The sequence below is a fragment of the Cricetulus griseus genome, chromosome 5 (genome assembly GCF_003668045.3).
Source record: "Cricetulus griseus strain 17A/GY chromosome 5, alternate assembly CriGri-PICRH-1.0, whole genome shotgun sequence".
In the NCBI taxonomy this organism is placed as follows: domain Eukaryota; kingdom Metazoa; phylum Chordata; class Mammalia; order Rodentia; family Cricetidae; genus Cricetulus; species Cricetulus griseus.
This window is the reverse complement of record NC_048598.1, coordinates 68,773,906-68,799,316: the sequence shown is the minus strand read 5'-3', so window position 1 is coordinate 68,799,316 and position 25,411 is coordinate 68,773,906. Positions and strand designations below refer to the sequence as shown.

General features: G+C 33.8%; 1 protein-coding gene across 9 annotated transcripts in view; it reads right to left on the bottom strand.

Annotated features, from left to right (window-relative positions):
• Positions 1 to 25,411, bottom strand: part of Ptpn4 (protein tyrosine phosphatase non-receptor type 4) — a 146,372-nt gene that overhangs the window by 47,898 nt on the left and 73,063 nt on the right. For 8 of the 9 annotated variants that reach the window (XM_027417798.2, XM_027417804.2, XM_027417797.2 and 5 more), the window contains 5 exons: positions 23,188 to 23,251; positions 19,159 to 19,331; positions 8,833 to 8,901; positions 3,799 to 3,924; positions 1,913 to 2,071 (listed from right to left, as the gene is read on the bottom strand). In XM_027417798.2, coding sequence (XP_027273599.1) covers positions 1,913 to 2,071; positions 3,799 to 3,924; positions 8,833 to 8,901; positions 19,159 to 19,331; positions 23,188 to 23,251 — 591 coding nt within the window. The remainder of the gene's footprint in view (positions 1 to 1,912; positions 2,072 to 3,798; positions 3,925 to 8,832; positions 8,902 to 19,158; positions 19,332 to 23,187; positions 23,252 to 25,411) is intronic. The other variant, XM_027417803.2, reaches the window with a different exon arrangement.

Here is a 25,411-nt window from a genome sequence, read left to right as displayed (position 1 = left end):
TGCTCTGGGAAGAATGTGTATGAATCATCAATTACCATTCATTTAACCTGAAATTTCACTTAAATTATAAAACTTTGGCTTCAAATGTAGGTTTCTTGACTCTTTGGCTGATTTGCACTGATGCTGAGAGGACTCTTTAATTAAACACTGTATTAAATAGATGACTATTTACTGTATTAAATAGATGACTATTATAGTTTGGACATGAAATACTCCTTTCAGGCTCATGTGTTAAATATTTGGTTCCTAGCTTGAGGTAGTTATGTTGGGAAGTTGTGGAACTTCAGCAGGTACAACCTAACTGGGGGGTTGTACCTCCTGGAGTACCTAATCCATGGTCCCTTCTGCATTTCTCTCTACTTCTGGACAACTATGAGTTAGTAGTCTCTGCTGCATGCCCTTGTTGCCATAACATTCTGCTTTACGACGGGCCCAGAATCAATCACCAGGTACTCTAGATTGAAATCTATGAAACTGTGAACTAAAGTACATCTTTCCCCCCATTTAAGTGGTTCTCTCAAGTATTCCATCAGTTATGCACAAAAGTAACTAAAACACTAATTAGTGCTCAAGGAAAGATAAACAGGCAGTTTAGAAAATACATGCAATCTTTCAAGGATATAATTAATATAAAATAGAACTGTTTGGTTATGTCTTAAAGTTTACTTCATACTTTTAAACTTTCAAAACTTGAAAATATGATTGTCAAAACCTAACAAAAGTTAGTTATAATTTCCAAAGTAATAAAATATTAAATATCCATCAGTTCTACCTCTTGCCAACTAAGTTTTTACAGGTTTCATTGTGTATTGTATATCTGTTATATTCTTCTGTAACATAGACATACAAAATGTCTTTTTACAATAATATAAGTTACAAAGGCTAGACTTTTACATGTCTTGGTAGCTTAGTTTTGTTTAGCTTAAAGACAACCATGGCTGATACAGGATCATGTTTTCCCAGAATAGCTATAACACTTGGCTAACCTCTTCATCTCTCTTTTACCCCTTACTTTAAGACTTATTCTTTCTTAAAAGACTGATCACATCCATTATATATTGTATCATTATTCCTTTTTCTTCAACAATGTATTTCTTACCCCTCTGTTATTGTGTAGATATTGTCCTCCAATTATGTCAAATGTATATGAGTTATCTCTACTATATAGGCTAATAGATCAAGACACTGCATATTAATGTGAGGATATGGAGACTATGCATTAGACTGACAGCTATAAATACTGAAATAAGAAGCTTAATTTGTCAATCAGTATAAAAGTAAAAGTAGGAACATACTTTAGAAATGATGTAGATAGCCAGGAGTTGTGGCACACACTGCGGGGGGTGGGGGGAGTGCAGAGATGGGTAGATTGTGAGGACTACATAGGGAGACCCTGTCTCAAAATATGAAAAAGAAAAAAAAAAAAAGAAAGGAAAGATGGTCATGCTTTCTATAACTGATTGTGGTAACCATCTTATTTATTTTCCCTTGATACCTTTTGTAACATATTCTCTTAATAGTTATGGTTTTTTCCTTTAAAAAATTTTTAAGAAGACTGTCTTACATTCTCCTACTCCCTGACTACAGCGTTAAATTACCTGTATTAATATTAAATTAATATTAAATTTAAACATTAATATTTAAATTAATTAAACATTAATATTTAAATATTAATATTAAATATTTGAGAATATACACTAAAGATTAAAGAATACTCAGTAACCAGAGTGGTAAAGAGAAGAGAGGCAACAAAACAGTTCAAGAACAAATAAATACATTTACAAATATGTATTTATGGTTATATAAGTAACACCTTGTATGAAGTACTCTAATTTCCAAGATTATTTCAATGAACCAATTTAAAGTATTTGAAAATAAAGACTTTAGAAGAAAAACAGAAAAGGGGTCTTACGGTGATGATTCCAGAACTATGCTATTAGCTTGTGTTGATGATGGAGATCTCTGATTTACAAAATCATCACTGGGGGATGTGTGAACCACATGGTCTACCAAATGGCCAACTGAAGACGGCCGGACCCGGGTGCCCTCTTGTGCGAATGCAGAATTCCGACTAAATAAAGAGAAACAAAGGCTAAATTTTAATTTGAGTTTTCCATGTTTTTTGATTATATGGTTTCCTGAGAAAGTAGGTATATGTTTGTGTGTTTTAAAGACTATGTGACTACATAGAATCTGTGACAGGTTTCAGTCACTATTAATCTTATGCCTTATTCAACATATGAAACTGACTAGAATAAATATTCAGAAATGGATTCTCAATTATTTTTTCTTCTTAATGTCTTAAATTTGTGGAATTGGAATTGGAATTCCTGTGGCTAGATGATGAAAAACCCAATTATCCTAACTGGCGGTTATATCATTATAATTAGTAATTGCAATAGTTAATAACTGAGCATTTGCTATGTACTGGGCATTTTTCTAAGTAACTTTCATTTATTACCTAATTTAATAGCATATTAAGACTGTAGGACACTTCCTATAACAAGAATGCTGGAATTAAAGGCATGTGCCATTGTGCCCACCTACAAATAGGATTTTGCAGATGAGAAAATGGGATGGAAATTTCAAGATTTAAACATTGAATCTAAAGCCACTGCTTAATCATTGTGCTGTACTGACTTTTCCCCCCAGATAGATCATCCTTAAAATTATTTCATTTCCTAGAAAACTTAATCAGAGCTATTGTTATTTAGATCACCCCTCTTACACTCCTTCCTTCCTTTCTGCCCCCCTCCTCTGACACCCTTTCCTCCCCCTTCCCTTGTCTTTCCTTCTAGTATGGGATATCTGAGGAAGTTTTCCCTTTCTTCTTATTATCTATACCATAACCTGGCAGCTTTGTGAGAAACCCTAGACTTCAGTACACACACATGGTTGGAGCTGCACCACACAATTCTTGCCCCAGCGCTAGCTGAGCTTATGGGGATACAGTTAGAAATCTTTTTCTAGATCACAGAAAGTGCTAGAACACTGAATGGCAATCACTCAAACATAACATTTTTAAACAATTTATACTCCCTTAGAAATCCCAGTGGAGCCAGGAGGTGGGGACACAGACCTTTAAGCACAGCACTTCGGAGGCAGAGGCAGAGGGAGTCAGATCTATGTGAATTCAAGGCCAGCCTGATCTACATAGAGAGTTCCAGGACAGCCAGGGCTGTTAACACAGAGAAACCTTGTCTCAAAAAACAAAACAAAACAACAACAACAAAAAAACAGAATAAAACAAAATGCAGGTGGAAACCTACATGGAAATGGACTACATAAACAACAGCTCTATGCAATTTTAAAGTCATGACTAGATTCTTAATTACACTTCCTGTGAAAGTCAACTACTAAGGAAAGTGAAGGCTGCCCTGCAATCTTCTACTCACTCATTCCCTAAAGCTATTTCAGGTCACTCTAACAGTGAGCAGCAAGCAAAGAGGCAATAATGCTTTAAGTAACAAAACCCATGTTTGGGTCTGGTGAGGTAGCTAATCAGGTAAAGGCATCTGCCACCAAACATGAATACCTGATTTCAATTCTGGGGACATATATAGTGGAAGAATTGACCCCCACCCCAAGTGTCTTCTAATCTCCTATGCCCACTATTACATACATGCATGCATATGCCCCCTATACAGAAAAAAAAGTAAAATACAATAAAACTATTCTTTTGAAAATTTGATCAACGGACTTAAAGTTTTATATATTATAATCTCTACACAATAAAATATGTAGCCAATAACTTAGAAAATAGAAAAAACGAAAGCACAATGCTGGCTTGCTACTTACTGATTAGGAGTTCCAGGTGGAGACCGGGAGGGGAGGCTTTGTGTTTCTAACCTGTCATCAGATAACGAATTTCTGCTGACTACTTCCCAATCCATTAATTTCCGTGCCAAAGGCTTACTTGGAGATCTGTAGAAAAATTTGAATAATACATAGAAAAGTTTTGCTTTAATATAACATGAGTCAAATCTCAAAATTCATTAATACATCATATTCAAAGAGTTTGCTTATAAGAAATGAATTGCTTTGATAGTATTTATCAAATAATTTCAAAAAGGCTATATTTGCTGTATATGACAAAAAAAAAGATGGGGCTATAAAGAATAAGATAGAGAAGTAAGATTAAAAAAAGAAATAAAAAGAAGCAAAGGAATAGTCTGCTACCAAACATTTTCTTCAATTACAAAGTTATAGGTCTTTGCTCATGTCTATCTGGAGTACATGGAATGCTGCCTATCACGGAGTGCACTGAACAATTCTCACCCCATTATCTCCTCAATGACTTTTAATTCTGAACCTCTGCTTCAGTGAGGAGAGGGCCAAAAAAGATAATTGCACAAACTGCATATATAATATTTTTATTTTATGCAGAGTATGGTCAGTGAATTTCTTTCCCTTACTTTTTGTAAAAGCATTTTTAAAACTTATGGCAGGAAAATAAAAGTATATTTTTTAAAGATTTATTCTACTTTGAATTATGTGTATGTGTTATTATGTGTGTATATGCATGTAAGTGTGGGTGCCTGCAGAGGCGAAAAGAAAGCATTACATTTCCTGGAGCAGGAGCAGAAGGCAGCTGATAAGCTGCAGATATGAATTCTGGGAAATAAACTTTAGTCCTCTGCAAGAGCAGCAATGGATCCCATCCACTGAGTGATCTCTCCAGCACAAAAGGTTAAGTTTTCTTATCTATTGTCAGCTATCATATAAATAAAACAGAATTAAGTGACCCGCCAAGAAAAAAAAATGCTAGTCTCCACAGAGCAAATGATATAACTATATTCAGAGACATAAACCCTTATAATTTGGGGAATATTAGTAACCACAGTTTTTAATATGCAAATTCAAGTACTACCCAAAAGACTCTCCCACAGAAATGAGTACTCTTTTGAATGCACAATTATTGTGGAAGTTACTTAAATGAATTAAGTGACAAAACATATAATAAGTCACCCAATATGGCTTTTAATCTTAGTAATAAATTGCTCAAGACCCAAAAAAATCATGTACGTTATTTTCTGTTACATCCCAGTAAAACAAATACCATCATACTACTGCAAAAATCAGATCATAAAAATTTAAATAGAAACACTTATTTGGATAAAATAGTGCAGCAGGGCAGCCACAAACATGAACTCAAAGTGGTTGTGACAGCAAACACAAAAGCTATGTAAACACAAGCCAGACCAATTCCTACCCTAGCTGAGGAGCTACTTAGTGGAAGTTCTTTGCTTTCCCTAAAAGGATCAGTTTTCTCTAACAGTATAGCTGCTAAGTCTATCATTCTCTAGTGAAAGACTACACATCCAACTTGGTCTTGATGGAGAAAATAAAACAAAACGAAAACATGACAAACACAAAGTTGGAGGGTAAAAGAAGTAAGGAGTGAATCTAAGAAGAGTTGGGTAAGAAAAGATGAATATGACCAAAATACATTATACAAAATTTAAAAAATGTACAAAAGGCAATAAACAATACTTTTTTCAGTGTTGGTCCATTATATTCAAATATCTCCATTCTGTGAATTTTATTTTCAGATTTCCAATAATAAGGACTGTACTTATTACTATGTATGCTTTTTGGATTATTGGAAGTTTTTTTTTTTTTTGCCTTAAAAACTGTCCATAATTTTCCCTTCTTGTCATGTACTATGAACATACTTTTATATAAATTAAGAAAAAATACTAGGCAAGGCTCAAAAGAAATGCAAATTTGAGTAATCCAAATACATCCAAACAGTAAGATCAATATGTACCCAAATCCAATGTGTTTAACTTTTCAGTTACAGCCTGAAACTTCCTTTGTGACACATTAACTACACGAACAGAATGGCCTGAGAGAACAGCAATGCTCAGCAAATGGTATTCCACAGTGTATTATGTTCACAGCAGCAAACATTAAAATGATGTTTTAATGTTTTCTGGGACAGGAATGCTAATTCTGGCCTATACTGGTAAAATTATTTAATCATCTATACTCAATATCTAAATTCACCAGTGCAATAAATTCTTCACATACTTCCTTACCACTTCCGATTTTATGACTTAATAATGTCTAAATTGTCAATGCAATGTTTTAGCCTCTTAAAAGTTTGTTAAGTTATAGATAATAAATACTTAAAATCGAAATCATATTAATGTATCATTTCAGTATTTCAGTTGAATAGTCTTGGTTTGGTTTAATCTCTTTTAACTCTAAAACCAATGGGCATCTTCTAAAAGAGACATGATGCTACTGGTAAAGCAAACCAACAAGCAAGCAATCAAACAAACAAATGAACTCAAATTTCATTTTCAAAATGTAAAGTCAAAGTAATTTAAGCACAGATAATTCTTCCTATCATTCTGAGTTTAAGTCACAGAACTTCCTGACTTGAACTCAGGATATCAATAGAGTCAGTCCCTCACAATGGAGGGCACATCTTTCCTCATGTATTAGACTAAATGTAAGCTGTTAAAACAGACTACGATCAATTATTAAGAGAAGGAAAAAAATCATTTGAAAATCCAGCATACTTACCTAGTACAAACTGTCTGAACACTTTATTCTTGGTAACAAACTAAACATGTTTGGAAATGTCTTGAATTTTAAAACTAAATTTCAGGCATTTTACATTATTAACAGTTTTAACCTCAGAGACCCACCCACTCAAAGTTGCTGTCTATGTTTCCTGTTCTGTGCGGAAATTTCAGAGAAAAAAATACCACACTGTTAGCAATGTGGTGAGTTTATTTTCTGACCATGGCACATTATTTTTCTGTTGATGAGAACTCTGTTTTCCTCTCTTCCTCAGATATTATTATATGATAACAGAAAAAAGTATGAAAGCAACTCAGAGTTGATATATAAAAGGAGAAAGTATTGGTAAAATTTTTCATATAAAATTTAAAGATCTTTTTTAAGTTTCGATTTATATTGCCATGTAAAATTATGAGAGACAAGAAATCTGAAATTCTCAACTACAATGACTTAACACAATATAAGACCATTATAGAATTTTAGTAGCTATGTATGAGGTAAGAGTCTTACATAAAACAATCCCAGGAAAGTATAGTCTTTCAGAGATACAGCAATCATTAGGATGGCCCACCACTATTAAAACTGCTCCCAAGGTCGAGAATATAGAGCTCCACAGTAGAACACTTGCCTAGCATGTGTAAGACCCTGGATTTGGGAACTGAGTACCTTAAAAAAAGAAACACCTGCACCCCATCCACCCACACACTCCAAAAACCAAAGACAGTCCTATACAAACTTTGTAGCATTTTAATAATGAATATAAAAACAATGAAGATGCAGGCATATCTGCCTATTTCTAAAATCTAATATGTACAAAACCATTAAAATAGCATAATAATTTGACTTTCAGAAATAGGGGAGAACTTTAAATAAGAGACAGTATAAAAGCTAGAACAAATTCTTTCTAAATTAGAATAATTTATGTTCATAAGTAGTAAAATTTTTTCTTATGGACAGTTATACAGATAGTCACCACACACACACACACACACACACACACACACACACACACACACACACACACACCCTAAGTGTATTCAAAGAAAAAATTTGAATAATACCACAAAGTTTGTAGGGCTGTCTTGGATGATTTATTCAAGTCATTTGATACCATTGGGATTTCAGAATATAATGAATTGTCACTCATTGCTAGAAATGGAGCAATTTTTACTTTGGAAGGAATAAAGAGAAAAAGACAAAACACAAAACTATTTCTTCTACAAACACAAGCTGAAAGGACTTTTGGATAGATATTTAGAATAAAATTATTTATGAAAGTTTTGAGGTCTCTTACAGCAGTAGTTGCCAGACATTCAACTCTTCAGGGATTTATGATCTTAAAATAATTTCCACTAGGAAAACACTTGTGTTTCATTGTGCCTCTAGCCATCAATCAACAGTTGATGCTAGTTCCCTCAAATTTGTTCCCTACACTCCATTACTGTTTAGTAAGGTATTTACTATTCTTACTTGGATTACTATCTCCTAATTAGTCACTAGGTATCCGATTCATACTTTACTAACACATTACCTTTAACTATTTTTCTGAAATATAAATTTGATGTATCATTTTTGTCATTAAAAAGCAAACTGGCCCTAACAAATTTTAATGAAAGGAAGATAAATAAAATTTTTAAATAGGCAAATTGAAAGAAACTTATCTTTTAATTGCATGATTTAAATAAATATAGAAATGGGCTAGATAACAGAACTCAGTATATTTATCAAAACTATGTAACAGGAGATTAACTTCCCAACAAAAAGTTGTATTACTGATGCCTGATTTAGCCTATTCAAACCTATTGCATTCAATGCATGATTAATGCTCATAAATATGTACCAAAAAAAGGATCAGGACACTAGACAAACTAGTTTCCATTTCATAAATATAGTATATTATGTACTTCACAGATTGTTTACAAAATATTTCTAATAATTTAAAAATGTTCATGAGTATGTGTGTTCATGTGAGTATATGCGTATACACTACATGCATGCAAGAGTCCATGGAGCAGAAGAGGGCATCAGATCCCCTGAACTGGAGTTATAGGCAGTTGTGGCTGCTAAGAACTGAACTGGATCTTTTTATAAAGTGCTTTTAACTACTGAGCCATCTCTCCAGTGCCCATTTCTATTAATTTTTATCCTTTTTAAAAAGCTCAGATAAATGTTGGTCTGGTTCAACCCTGGGACGGACGGACACACACTGCATATATCATAATAAAATCTTAAGATGTACAAAAATGAAAAAAAATCACAAAAAAAAATACCTCACATACTAAAACAGAATTGACTTACCTTGCAAATACCCTGGCTTTATTTGCCTTTTCTTTGCCATATTGAACTGACTGGACTTCAGTTCTTCCACTGAAATATATAAATATGCATAATATCTTAAAGGGGACTACAAGATAAAACGAAAACATACAACATATTTATATTACAATTTCATAAGTGACAAGACATTCCTGATGACAAGAACAACAATAAAAGCAACAGACTAAGGGAAAATCTGACTGCTTTCCAGTTCCATGTGGATGGACAAAACTTAATTAACAGTTCTTCAATTTACAAGATGTGTCTAATGCCTTTAATCCCAGCCCTCGGGAGGCAGAGGCAGGCAGATCTCTCTGAGTTCGAGGCCAGCCTGGTTTCCAGAGCAAGTGCCAGGATAGGCTCCAAAGCTACACAGAGAAACCCTGTCTCAAAAAAACCAAAGGAAAAAAAAAGTATCCAATACACATGTTTGATGACAAGAGCCCTTTTCCTGTTGTGCCTGCTAACATGCTTTCTCTAGAGTCAGAGATGCTCTGGAACAAACAAGCTCCACAGACCTGCTTTCCCTACAGGGCAGAGTTAGCTAATGTCTCCATTACTTCTATTGGATGGGCTGAACTATGTGGTATCTTGGGATAACTCCTCTTTCTTTTTCTACTACTCATTATTACATGAAGACAGCCTATCCCTTCATGTCCCAATGCAGGAAATTTCAGATTTTTGAATATAAGAAAGAAATGAGGTTAGAAATACTGTGGATGTTGAGCACTATTTCTGCCTTGAAGCTGATTTGCCTAGAAAGCACACTGTGTATGCTGAGGAGATATCTGGTCTTTCTCCATGATACATCAGTGTGTTCAGCTACCTGTGTTAATGAAAGAGTAGCTCTCAGTGAATAGGTCAAGGGACCCTGTTACTGAGCTATGACTGAACATAAATTGCTAGTATGGAGAGTGGAACCATTTATAAATAAATAAATATGTATATATGTATGTTTGTATGTATGCATGTATGTAGGCAAACACATGTTCTCAAAAGCCACACAAACAAATTTCAGAGTATATTCCTAGGATAAATTTAAATAGTTGTGAACTAAACAGCATAATTGATTTTAATGGAACAAATGAGGAACTTTTCCATAAATGTTGGTTAAGTTAAAGTTTCCTAGAAAAATATATTTCCTCTAAGAAGGCTATATATTCAGGTTTGCTAGCTTAATACATTTAATCCCTTGGATATATTGAACAGTAATAAGCATATATGTAAACAGAAGTGGTGAAGACAGCAATAAACCTTGTCAATATTCCCAGCTTCATTTTCTAGTCAATAATATTTCAACACCTTAAGTATAACCAAAGCATCAGTATTCTTAGACATTGCTTGCCACGGGAGGAGGGGGTTGATCAATGTTTATTTTGGGTATGTCTATTAGGGAAAGAATTGTGTGCAGTTACACATTTATCATGCTGACTTTACTACTTCATTTGCAAGACTACTCCTATTTAATAATTTAAAAATGCTTCAGATATATTCTAAAGAACTACTAACAGGGAACTTAACCTTTGAAACTATAAGTATATATGGCCTGTGTCCAAACACTAATGCGAAATGGGCTGTCACAGTCCCTAATTCTGTCCACTGTGCTTTGCTACCTTCATCATGGGACTGTAAGTGAACACACTCCATTTTCTAGATAACATTCTCACTGAGCTGTCTGCAAGGTTCTGCTTTCACAATGTATAGGAGGAAAATCAGAAAAGTAAGGAAAACGAAGTACTGGCAAGTGCTGGGAGCTGCTTCAGAAGTTCTGGGAACAAAAGGCAAAGAAGTATGACATATTTAATAAGGAGTACTTCGGTGACAGACACAGGACTAACTGGACTGGCCATGATAGTGTCTCTGAAGTGTAGTAGCAGGTGTAGGCTCAGGGAATCTAGACCAAAAGTGACCCTTGTGCATACTTGATTCTCAATAGTTACCCCTCCTCAATTTATTTTCCCATTTTTTTTTAAGTGCCTATGTAACCAAGTATCAGAATTAATCTCCTTTTACAAGATATATCAAAAATGGCTCCGAGTTTCTCTAACTGAGTCCTGACTGATATATTGATATGGCAGTAAAGTAGATTTAACTATAAATCTATTGCTCAAAAGATTGGATTAACAAGTCAAAGTTCATAGCAAGCAGGAACAATTAATTGTTCAAAAGGGCTTATATACCATATTTTCCATAAAATACTCTTTAAGAGTCAGAATAAAATAATATCTGTAGCAATATTAGAATACCAAATTGTGATAGTATGAACTTAAACAATGAGGAAGTACCAACTGTTAAATACATACACATAAACTTACTGCAGTAATTCAAGTAATAAAAAATATAGTGAAAAGAACAACTTAAATGTAAGCTAGTCTTATATTTGAAATCATCATTACAAAAAGGTAAAAATAACTCTGGAACTTCTTATATATTTACTTAGAAAGGCTAGAAATATAGACTACATCTTATATTGTGATTACAGTATATATGCTTGAGGAGGGGATGCTTTTAGTTGGAAAAGGGAAAGGCTTAGAAAAACCTTACAAAGTTGATATACGTATTTACAATATGACATGTTTTAACTTTTGTCTATGAGGACTCAAATACTCCCTCTCACCTACATATTCCTTTTTAAAAATGATCTTTTAATTTCAAAAAGAATTTTATCATTTTAATTCCTTTCTCTATAGTCATTCTGACAGTTGCCAAGGATTAACACTAATGGTAAAGGGCTTAGTTATTAACCTTTTATTCTCTTATTTTCACCAGGAATTTTCTTGAGTTATTTTCTTCAGTTACTAAATTAGCCTGAATTTACTATTTAAAAAAAAAACCTCAAAAGTTCTATTTTCATTTTTATTTTATATGTAAGAGTGCTGAGAACCACTTGTCTACGTGGACCAGATAGCTCTCATTAGGAAAGGGAAACATAATAGTTATGGATTTATAGATGGATGGATGAAAACGTAGCCAGTAGGGTAAAGACAACTACTGAACTGTCACATACCTGCTGGAAGAAGGAAAATCAGTTTTCTCTAAGAGAGTGACACTGGGCATATCACAGTCCAGGACAGGCCTTATGGTCAGGAGTAGTTGAGCAACATATAATATGGACTTCACATTGTGTGTGTGTGTGTGTGTGTGTGTGTGTGTGTGTGTGTGTGTGTGTTTTGTTGTTGTTGTTGTTGTTGTCTTGCTTTTGGGGGGGGTTGCTGTTGCATTTGGGGTGTTTGTTGTTTTGAGAAAACTTAAAGGTGGGTGCATAGGGAGTGAGAGTGACTCTGGAAGCACTTGGGGAGGGTAAGAAAATGATCAAAATATATTTAAAATTAAAAATTGTTTTAAATAAGAAAAAAGTATAGAGCTGATATTATAAAAGACTTATTAGTAGATTTTTTTTAGGACACATTAAGTCACACAAAATAGAATTTAGCAAGGGGAGCCACTCCCTCCAAAATACCTCCCAAATAAATACTCTGCTAACCAGGACTGTTGGAGATAAGCAAAATTTAGGAGGCTAGTATATAAATGGTTGTTCACCAATAGTTTGTTGACTAGCTATTAGGCTCCATTCCTATAACAAAGGAGACAGGAGACAACCCTGACTTATAGCCAGCCATTATGCCCATCCCTATATGAAACAACATGCCTCCAGCAGTCAGTGAGGGGTCAGTGCAGGGTCACAACCAACATTATAGTCATGGTCTATCATAAAGCACCAGTTCTACTCTTGAGAAAAGCATAATTCTGCCAGATGGGCAAAATGACCTTGGATAACAACTATTTGAAAAAGAATGATACAGGTGTACTTAAAATAATTTGGGCAATATGCAATATCTTTGCTGTGTAAATCTTCCATTTGCTTAAGTGCCTAAGGAGAGTTGTAGTCTGTTGTCTCTGTTTAAATTGTTCAAAGTGTAACTAGGCCTATGGTTGGAGTTTGAATGAGATTTAAAGGATGACAGCATATATGGAATGCTTAACCTATGGTGTATATAATTTAGCAAAATCTTCTAATTAAGGCCAGCTTCTTTTGGGGTGTTACCCAAAGTCAGATGTGCATTAAATTAAAGAGCTTTCTCTTTTACTAATCTCTAAGTGTACAGAGTGAAATCTCACTGGGAAAGCATATTAATTGTAGAACATCAGAACCCCTGGAACTGGAGTTAGTTAGTTCTGGGCCACCATGTGGATGTTGGGTTCCCAACCTAGGTCCTCTGTAAGAGAAGCAAGTGTTCTGAAGCACTGTGCCATCTCTCCAACTCCTGGATTCAGAGATCTTATGGTGCCTTGAAATTTTACATACTGAATAATGTCTCCTATGTTGGCTTTAAACCTGGCTGACCTTACCATTTTCAGGCACTTACATAGCTACCTCATTTTAGAACTGAGCTATGTTTTAAAAAAAATGTATTTGGCATATAGATTGTTTAAAAATAATCTAATCTGACTAGATTCTGTCAAGACTGATTGGGGTAAAAGGAGATTAAACACACAAGCAAGAATGAAAGAAGTAAAGTAACATTCCTATAAATTCTAGACTTAAAATGATAATGAGGGTCATTAGGAACTTTATGACTACAAAGTCAACAATCTAAATGGAATGAAATATACCAACTACCAATATTTTCTCAGAAAAAAAAAATATCTTCTGAATTGGCTAATCTAGTAAATTATTTGAATATGCTGTTTAAAAAATTTTCTATAAATAAAATTACCATTGTATCAAGCATTTACTTCCTTTACTATAAAAAGGAAGTAAGAGCCAGGTGGTAATGGCACACACCTTTAATCCCAGCACTTGGGAGGCAGAGGCAGGTGGATTTCTGAGTTCAAGGCCAGCCTGGTTTACAGAGTGAGTTCCAGGACAGCCAGGACTACATACAGAAACCCAGTCTCAATAAACCAAAAGGTAAAATAAACAAAATATATAAAGGAAGGCCTGGAGAGATGCTTGTCACACAATCATGAGGACCTGGGTTCATTCTTCTGGAAGCCAGGAAAAGCCAGTGTGGCAGCCTGTGCCTGTAATACCATCACTGGGAAATGATATTTTGACTATGCAAAATCTTTCAGAAAGTTGAATTTTCCAACTCTTTCACTAAAGCCAACCTTACACTGATTCCAAAATCTGACATAATTATATGAAAGACAATTTGTAGACAAATATCTTTCACGAGTATGGATGCAAAATTCCAGAAAAATTTTTGGTTATGTCAAATCAGACAGTATATAAAAAGAATTCCCTGAGCAAATGAGGTTTATCTCAGGAATAAAGAACTTGTTTCCCAATTGAAACTCACAATGAAATTCCTTAAATTAACAACTAAAAGGAAAACCATTATGATCATATCAACAATTACAGAGAAACCATCTAACCCAATATCTAATCCTGATAGAAACATTTCACAAATGAGAAAGGGAACTTCCTCAACGTATCATATACCGGTCATTTAAAAAAAAACAAAAAAACAAAAAACAAACAAACAAACAAACAAAAAACCAAACAAACTTCACAGCCAACATGATACTTAATAGTGAAAGACTACATGCTTTCCCCTAGGGAGAAACAACACTTGAACACACTATCACACAACACTGTAAAGGGGGTTCTCCATGAAAGAAATGAAAGTCATCAAATTACAAAGGAAAAACTAAAGCCATCTTCATTCTGTAAGCAGTAAAGCCCTTGGAAGCTTAAGAACAGTTTCCACACTGAGTTTGGCAACTTTTCACAAAAGAAGATTGATATTAAAAGCAAAAGCGATTCTATTTAATGGCACAAATAACCAATAAAGAAACTTTAAAATACAATTTAGAATAAAAGTATAAAAATACTTAAGGTTATTAAAGACCTGAAGGACATGGACACCCAAAACTACAAACATTGCTGGGAGATAAAAAATAAAACTTAAAGACATACTGAACTTCCTGTGTAGAAAGAATCAGTATTTTTAAGATATCAGCTTTCCAACATTTGATATTATCAAAACAGTCACAATCCTGCTGGAAGCTTTTTTTTTTTTTTTAACCTAGGAATAGAGACACTATTAGTAATTCTCAAATTCAAAACACCATGAGACCCAAAATATTTTTCAAAGAACAAAACCAGAAGAGTGAACCTTCTACACTTTAGCCAAAAAGTGAATGAACAAGACCATACTAATATGAACAACAAAAGTATGAAGGAACACCTGAACATCTATAGGCAAGAAATAAATTTCAGTGTATACGTTATACCAAATATAGCAATTACATCGAAATGATCCATATGTAAGATCTATATGTAAGAGCTCAAATTGTGCAATGTTTACAAGAAAGTAATGGAATAAATCTTTGTGACCTTAGGTTAGACAACATTTTCACAGATTCATAAAATGACTAACTGGTAAATTGAACTTCATCAAAATAAGACCCAGGCTGTTCAAAAGACCCAGGTAGACAGTAAAAATGGCAAACACTGATGAATCTATGGGAGAACTGGAACTCCATACTGTTTGGGGGCAGTGCTGGGGATTAAACCCAGGACCTGCCATATGCTATGCAAGTTCTTCCATTAGGCTATGCCACCAACCCTGAGCTGGAACTCCTCCACACTGCAGACTTGTGTATAAATGGCATAATTACTCTGAAAACATAATTGGAGATGCCTTAACAGGATAAACATTTATCAGTCATATAATCTGGCCATTCTACTCCTAGTTGTTTACCCAAGAAAACAAAGCAAACATGAACATAAAACCCTATATATACACATATATATATATGTATGTATGTGTGTATACATGCACTATATATGTATACATATATATATATGCATGTATGTTAACAGAAGTTTTATTTATAATAGCCCAAATCTGGAAAACAGATATTCATTATTAAGTGAATGGATAAACAAACTATATTTATACAGTAGACTAGTACTCTGCAAATAAAACTACCAATATAAGCAACATGGATGAGATGACATAATTATGCTGAATAAAAGGGGTCACATTATAAAAGAACATGTTTCAATTTATACAAGAACCTAGAAAATGAAAACCAACTTAAAGAGACCACAGACCAGCAACTGCTTAAGGACAAATGGTGGGCAAAAGGAGTCAAAGAGAAACATGAAGCTCCCTTTTGAGAATAATGAGCATGTGTGCTACCTTATCTTCACTCAAGGGAATTCAACTCCCAAACTTTAAAACTTGAACATAGCTGTTTACTATATGTGAATGCTCCAATAAAGTTACTTTAAAGCATTTTATTCAATTTAAAAAACATTAATAATCTTAGTTTTGTTAAAAAAAAATGAAATGTGTTAATTCTAGGCCAATATTACCAAAGAGAATGACTGCTTGAAAGGTTGTTGCTTTTCTCTCAGCCAATTTTACTTTCCTTTCCATTAAAAAGAGACTTATATTTATTTTTAATTGTGTGTGTGTGTGTGTGTGTGTGTGTGTGTGTGTGTGTGTGTACATGAGTACAGGCACCTCCAGAGGCAATAGGTACATGGTCCCACTGGAGCTGAAGTCACAGGCAGCTGTGAGTGGTGATCTGAGTGCTGATAATTGAACTCTAGAAGAGCAGCACTTGCTCTTAACTATTGAACTATCTACTTCTCCAGTCTCTAGTCTTAGTTTCTTTCTCTTTCTATATACAAGCAGTTGTTGAACTTGGTTTTTAAATTACTATCTATACTAGAAAATTCCTTCTGGTTCAGTGATGATTTTTCTTTTTCAAACTAGTTCTTCAACTGTCTTTTCTATTTGGATCCATCATGACTTTTTAAATTGGATGTTGTATGGTTTGAGTAACCTATTTGACTTTTTTTCTTATTTTATCTGAGACCTCTTTGAATTGCAACTGTAGGCTAGTTACTACAATCTATTCGTTTCTTTGTGGTCTAAATGAAACCCTTTGTGTGTTCTTGTATATTTACAACGCTGGTCACTTAGGAATTAAACTCATTTAAGAAGTATCTTTATTTATTTAAGGGTTTGCAATGTCCTCCAATTCAGAGAGTGCATTGGACATTCTTGTCCCTGCTTAGGGTATGATCAGGTAGGTACAAGCAGCTTCAGCCTTTCCTTGATTATCACCACTGACTTGACACACTCTTCCTGTCAATTTAACTTTTAAAATGGTAAATATTGCATCTTACCTTTCTGAATGTTGCTTTTAGGAAAGTAAACAAGGCTTTGCTAAAACATGTTATCAAGCTACTTAAGAATCTGCTGTGTTTTGCTTGTTGGTAAAAATAAATAAATAAATTCTATTTCATGGTTGATACTTAACTCCCATACTTACATTTTTTTCTTGGGGTGACAGGCATGTATTTCAAGTGATATATCATGTACAAATATTATTAGTTTTACTGATATTACGAGTTGAGCATTTATAAATGTTGGGGTTTAAATTATTGATGTTTTAGAGGAATAACTAAACATTTTTCTTATCATATAAGAATTTCTTCTAGCATAAAATATTAGAGAGGGAAAATAAAAAACAAAAGCAGGTAAAAAATAAATACCAATTGTTTTATTAAATCACCAGTAACTTTTTCTGCATGAATCTTACTAGGTTCCACTTTAAAACAAGCTTTTATGTGTCTATATATAAGACTAATCAGAGTTTCTTCAAAGTTATTTTCCCAAAATTGTTGCCTTTGGGAAAATATTTAAAAAGTTAATAAATGCCAAAAGATACAGCTAAATAGGAAAAATAACTTCTCATATTCTATAGCACAGAAGATCGACTTTGGCATTAATTGTACATTTCAAAATAGGTAATAGACAGTTTAGACTATTCCAAACACAAGGGCGTGATATATATCTGAGGCTGTGGATATATCTGATTACATACAGCATACATATCAAAGGCCACATTTTACCTCATTATGTATCCATCAAAAATTATATTAAGGAGAACAAGTAATATAAATTTAAGGGAACTGAAAAAATGGCTTAGCAGTTAAAACCACTGCTGCTCTTCTAGAGGACCCAGGTTTGCTCTCTAGCACCCATATAGTAGCTCACTACTGTCTATAATTCCAAACTCAGGGGATCTCTTCTGGCTTCTGTGGGAATTGCACACATGTGGCACACAGATATACATGCAAGCAAAACACCCATACACATAAAATAAAAATAAAGGAAAAAAATTTAAGAGATAATTTTAGGAAAAGTTATTTCTCTGGATTCATAATGTATTATAGACAAAACAGGAAAATGTCAGGATCTGGGCTTACAAACAATTTAATCTTTTTGTTTTGTTTTGTTTTTTGCTTAATGGTTGTTTTGAATTCTTTCAGGTTAGATAGCTCCAAAAACTGCTAAAACTGAGATTTAAAAAACAAAACTGTATACCTATGTATAATATATCTTAGTTTTTACAAATGCAATTAATGTATCTTTTTTTGGGGGGGGGTTCAAGACAGGGTTTCTCTGTAGCTTTAGAGGCTGTCCTGGAACTCGATCTATAGACCACGCTGGCCTTGAACTCACAGAGATCCACCTGCCGCTGCCTCCCGAGTACTGGGATTAAAGGCACGCAACAACAATGACTGGCATGAAATGAACATATAGAAAAGTTTCCATATGTGTAATAAATACACTGGGAACTATAAAATTTGTAGACAGTGTAACTATGCAAATGTAGCTAACTACTTTATAATTATATACAGCACAATCAAAGGCACAGGGCTTGAAGCTTAGTGTGCAGAACAAGATACCATAGGACATACTGATATAGACATACAGACAAGATTCCATGGGGATTTTGACTCTGTAGGTTTTGTGACTAACAATGACTCGATTGCTTTGTATCTAGGTCTTTAATGAATTAATATATTTTTAAATTTTATGTACATGGGTGTTTTGTCTTCAATAGTTCTGTGTACCATATGATGCCTGGTGCTTCTGGGGATAAGGGGAGGGTGGTGGGTGATGGCTGTCCTGGAACTGGGGTGACAGACTGTCAGCTGCCATCTGGGTGCTGGGAATTAAACCTGTGTCCTTCTGGAAGAGAAGCCAGTGCTCTTCTTAACCAGTGAGCCATCACTCTAGGCCTAGAACTTTTTTTTTTTTTTTTGGTTTTTCGAGACAGGGTTTCTCTGTGTAGCTTTGGAGCCTGTCCTGGCACTCGATCTGGAGACCAGGTTGGCCTCGAACTCACAGAGATCCGCCTGCCTCTGCCTCCCAAAGGCTGGGATTAAAGGCGTGCACCACCAATGCCCAGCTTAGGCCTAGACCTTTAATCTAAGGGTAAAGGGGAAAAAAATCTCCCCAGATAATGTCTTAATATAAAAGTAGTACTTACCAGTACCGGAATTTGGAACCCAGGGTAAAATAATGTGCAAAAAAATTCTTTTGAGGTGGAAGTGGTCTATCCAGTCGGAAGAATGTGTGATGTTCTACACACACTTTCCACAAATTTTTGCATGCTCTGTAGTTCACCATATTAAATCCCAGCAATGTTTCTCTAGATTCATGCTGTATTAAATGACAAATAAAGAGAATATTGGAAAATAATAATAATACTTTTGGCAGATACATCATGCAAGCACTACAAATGCTAATCTCCCTCTTAATGATTTTGTTTATTTGACAGACACAGTGAACCAAATGAAAAGATCTATAAAATGTGCATTTTAGCTATGATTCTGCTTCAAAATATAATCCTAGGCCATAACTTAAATTTGTAATAGATCCACAATTTGTAATTCTGCCTTGATTAAAAATAAGAATATTCAAAACCTCTAAGCACTATTACAAAATTACATTAGAAACTGACTAACACTAAAATAGAATAATTTCTCTAGTTTTTCTTTTTCACATAAAGCACATTATAGTAAAGCATACATCTCGTGTGAAATAGCTCTGATTTTCAGAAAATGTGACCACTTAATCCAGACTATGAGACAGATCATTCTATAGCACCTGTAAGATCCTCCATTGCTTTCTTCCAATAGATGTCTTGACCATAAATTAGATAAACTTGCTTTCATTATATTCTATTGTAATATATCCACAATAGTTTATCTATTTAACCATTTATAAACATTTAGTATTTCCATTTGGGATAGAAAAGTAATGATATATATTACTGTTCCTAGATCGTAACATGTATGTTTAGCTTGAGAGGTTAATACTTCCTCCCTACAATAGTGTGTGTTCCATATACTAACCAGCTTTAGTAATTTTGTTTTTGTTTTGTGTTTGTTTATTGAGATAGCATTTCACACTATAACATAGGCTCGTCTGGAACTCACTATGAAGTTCAGGCTGGACATTGAATTCATAACAGTTCTCCTTTCTTATCTTTTGATTGAGGCATTATAAGCAGGGACCACCCCATCTATTTCAGTCTTTCTAACTTCACTGTCTTGATAGACATACAGAAGTGGAACATTTTGGTTATGACATATATCTCTTCTTGAAGACTAATAAAATTCGACATCTTATTTATTTGTATTTATTCATTTATTTTATTTATTTTGGTTTCTCAAGACAGGGTTTCTCCGTGGCTTTGGATACTGTCCTGGAACTAGCTCTTGTAGATCAGGCTGGTCTCAAACTCACAGAGATCCGCCTGCCTCTGCCTCCTGAGTTCTGGGATTAAATGCATGCGCCACCACTGCCTGGCTAAAATTCAACATCTTTTCATGCTAATGGCCATGTGGATTTTGGGGAGAAGAGAGGTAAAGCATGGTATTTTCTGTAGACCAGGGTAGCCTTGAACTTGTGGCAATATTTCTATCTTAGCCTCTCAAGTGCTGGGATTAGAGGTATGGGCCACCATGTCTACCTTATTTTAGTTTTTGAGGTAGACCAAAGGTGATTTTGAACTCACAGCCTTCTTGGCTACCATGTGGATACTGTCCTTCCTGAAGGATATTGAAGGCGCTGCATATTTTCTTATTGGATATCATATATATGCAAGGACTTGTGGGGGCAAATGTATTATATATATAGTCAATGCTACTTCACTCCCTTATTGATACCTTTTGATGATCAGTTATCAATTTTCAAATAGTCCAAAATGATCAATCATTAACTTTAAGGTTAAAAAGAACTCCTGTGTTTTATTCAAGAAATATTTCCATCATGAAAAAATTTTCCATAAATAAATCATGATAAAATGTTCAAATATAAGAATATATTTTCATATTAGAAGGAAAAATGATTAAAGAATAACTTGTTGGTTACTAGAAAATTAAATTTACCATTAACAACTGTTTGTATATGCACTATCAGTTTATGTGTTGTATGATATACAATAAACATTATGAAAAACATGACAGGATGTCTACAGAGTATAATACAGCAACATCATTACCAGTGTGCGTGCATAAAGATGTATATATGTTTCCTCTCTTTTAAACAATTGCTTTAGACAGTTTGTATATAATTTTGACACTGGAACTGTATTTGAAATGAGACATTTTTTCCAATTTATAAACAATGGACATAAAGTGTCTTAAGTGTAACTGTAACAAATGAAAATTTGGATTTGCTGCTGTTTTTTGGCACAAATTCTTGCTATGTAGCTCTACCTGGTCTAAAACTTGCTAGGTAGACTAGGGCTAGACTTGAACAAGCAATTACCCTGGTGGCTCTGCCTCCTGAGCACATGGATTACAGGTGTGCATGACTACACCTGGCTATAAGTTTGGGTAGTTAAAAACAAATGTTTTACAGACAAAACATTGGCAATGTGACCTTCTGGAGAGTATATATGTATGTGGTCTTTAATCATTCACTAGTTGACTTCTGATGCTGTTGTTCCTTACAGATAAGCACAATGCTAACTGATACAATCTCTCAGAACAAGCATGAGAACTAAATAATAAAAATGATTCATATATTACCAGGCATACACATTGTTTTCAATAAATGTTACATTTCACAACTATTATTATTATTATTACTTATAAGACATTCTCCCACAATCAGGTGAACTAGAAAAGCTGTCTTCTACAATACTCTATAGTTATTCTAAGTAAAATATCTATTCTCTAGTTTCTGGATAACAAGATTTATTATACTTCCTTCTCTTTACACACACACACACTCACACACACACACACACACACACACACACACACACACACACACACACACACACACACGAGATATGACTGTTCTATACCACCATTAGTCATAATATTTCCCAGTGGTTAATGATAAAATTGCCCACTAACAGAAGAATGAACTGCTAGTTTATATCATATGCACTTAGTGGAATATCACACATTAAGGAACAAACCATACAACATCATGAATGTCAGCACAACAATATGAATTTCATATAGTTAAAGAGAAGAAAGCACAAAAGAACACACTGTATGGCTTCATTTACATGCCATGATTGTAAACCAATTCATGGCAGAACAGATGGGAATAATGCTTTTATGTAGGGAAAGTTAATACCTGAAGTAGATAACAGCTCCATTAGCACTGGACTAGGACATGCTTTACATATTCTGAGTTTACCAAGTAAATACTTAAGGTATAGGCACTTTACCATACTAAATTTCGTTTTGATAAAAATTCTACTAAAAAAAACTGCCAGATGTGATAAACATAAATGATAAACCATAATCACAAAATAGGACAATATCCTCTAATAGGTGGATATTACATCAGAATTTAAAGTACATTTAAAGGAAATTTTACACAAATACACCTTAAAACATACATTAATTTGCAAAGACATAAAAAATAATGCAAACCAAAAAACAAGGATAATTTGTTTATATATTCATATATGTAAATATGTGTGTTTTTGTGCCAGGGTCTTGCCCTATAACCCAAGATGGCTTCAAATATTTTAAGTCATTCCGCATGCTTGTGATTACAGGCTTATGTCACCATACCAGGCAAAGCTAGTTTAATTTGATCAAACAGGTAAGATAATTTACAAGGTGAAGTTGTTTTAACACTATACTAACATTTTGATACAAGATAAACTAAAAACTATATATTCAGCACTTCCAAAATGAAGTAAGCTTTCCCATGAAAGGAAGTCCTATGGATTTAGTATGGAGGATAATCTCAGGTGTCATTTCTCAGAAATACAGATCCTTATTTTTGGAGACAGTCTCTCATCAGCATGGAGCTCTCCCATGAAGTTAGACTGACAGGGCAGGGAGCTAGATGGATCAATCTGTCTCTGTCTCCTCATTGCTAGATTATAAGGGCAGATGTTTTATTTGGTTTGTAGGCATCAAGCTTATGTTCTTGCACAGTATATAAGCCATATACAAATAAAGCTATCTTCCCCATGTATGGCTAGGCAATCTTAAAAGATTTCATTTATATCAATAATTACTAGATCAATACTCACCAATTCTTTTCTAAGTTGAATAAAAAATTGTTTGCATTTAAAAGAAATTTTTACAATCTTCAACCTGTATAAGATAAAATTGGAGTATTTAAAATTACTGGTTAAATATGGGAATATTTAAAATTGGGAAAATTACAGATATGATTTCTTTATACTTTATGGTTTCTAAAAGTTTCATATATTTACAGGATGAGTATTAATCAATCTATTCACCAATACTTAGAACTCCCTCTAACACTACCACTCTTTCTCCTTTTTAACTTCATGGCCTCTTTGAATTTTTGTTTTGTTATTAATACCCCAAGTCCAGTTAGTGCTGCCCATATGCACACAGGTGCCTGGCCATGATCTTAAGTTTAATGTATACCAATATCTTCATATTCTCTCATACAATCTCTAATACATATAACATATCAATAATGTAAAGTTTATGGTACTTCCTAGAAAACAAAAGAAAATCTAGGTGCTCAACTCAGAAAAATTTTATCAAACTATATCCACTACTATTTATTTCCTAATTTTCAATTTACAGAAATATTCACCCCAAATTAAAATCTCAACAAATATAAATAACATTTAAAACTTTTAATACTATAAAGTATGCATAAGGGAAAATGTAAAATGTCAGAGTTTTATAAAAGATTTTTTATTTTAAAAACCATCATTATTTATGTCACCCTTATACATTACCTTTTAAAAAATATATGTAACTTATTTTTGTTTTGTTTTTTGAGACAGAATCTCATTATATAGTCTTGGCTGCCCAAGAATTCAGTATGTAGACCAGTCTGTTTGCCTCTGCCTCCACTGTGGCTATCACACCCAGCCTAAATATATGCAAATTTATATAACACTAATTTCTCAACATTCGATTAATGCAATTCATGACTCAAGCTGGCTTGGTTTCTTGTAATAACCATATAAAAAGTAATTCTCAGGTCTTTGGGGGCTATAACACGTAAAGGCTTATGAACCAAAGAGACTGAATCTTAGAAAAAATATAATTTAGAAACCAATTATCTAATATTAATAATATTTCACAGTAAGCTTTGATCTTCATGACTCATACCTCTATCCGTTAAGAAGCTATGAATACTCTCAGAGTACTCAAGTCACTTGAGAAGACAAATGTACCAGTGGTATTCAGGCAGAGATCCATTTAGCGTGGGGAAATATAAGCTTAGGCTTAGGTCTGAATTTTATTTGTGCTGCTGGGGGACTGAACCCAGGACCTTGCACATGTCAGTGAAGTGCTATTACACTAAGCCAAATTCCCAGCCCCAGGGTTGAAATTTATTATTTTACTATTACATCTTGTGCTCTTACTGCATATATATATGTATGTATATATAAAACATGATAAATTATTTTCTCATATAACAGAAGTATTATTTCCAGAAAAGGTAAAAATCCTGTATTTGTGAAAAGTAAGCCATTTAAAAAACTGTACAGAGCTACATATACTTTTAAATTTATTTATTTACTTGTTTTTTTTTTTTTTTTTTTGGTTTTTCAAGACAGGGTTTCTCTGAATTGTTTTGGAGCCTGTAGACCAATAGACCAGGCTGGCCTTGAACTCACAAAGATCTGTCTGCCTCTGCCTCCCAGGAGTGCTACTTTTAAATTTATACATCAAGAACCATCACACAAGCAACATATAAAAATGCTATTCATTTCTAAATGAATGGGACAGAAAATCTAATCTAATTTCTATACATCTTCAATTTCCAAACACCAGAAAAAATCAAATAATGAATACAAAATTTTACACTGGATGATGGTCTCTAGCAAAAGTCTCCTCACATGACTTTTGTTTTTTTACAAATATATTCTATCAAGCAATGAATAATACTTGTTTTGCATAATGAGATAGTTACAATACTTTTTCCTTTGATTTCTATGTTCTTGGTTTATCTTATATAGTGAATTCAACCAATCTGTCTCTGTATGTTTCATATTTATCTCTTATAAATAGTATACACATAAAATTTTCAATTCCATCTAAGTATTTCAAAGAGGATAGATGAAAGAACAATAAGCACATGAAAAGATATTTAACATTGCTAGCCATAAAAGAATCCAAATTAAAATTAAAATGAGGCATCATTTCATACCCACCAGGACAGCTTTAAGCTAAAGACAAACAATAAATGGTAGGGAGAATATGGTGAAATAACTTAGCACATACCCCAGTGGGGATGAAAGGTGATAGGTACTGCAGTGT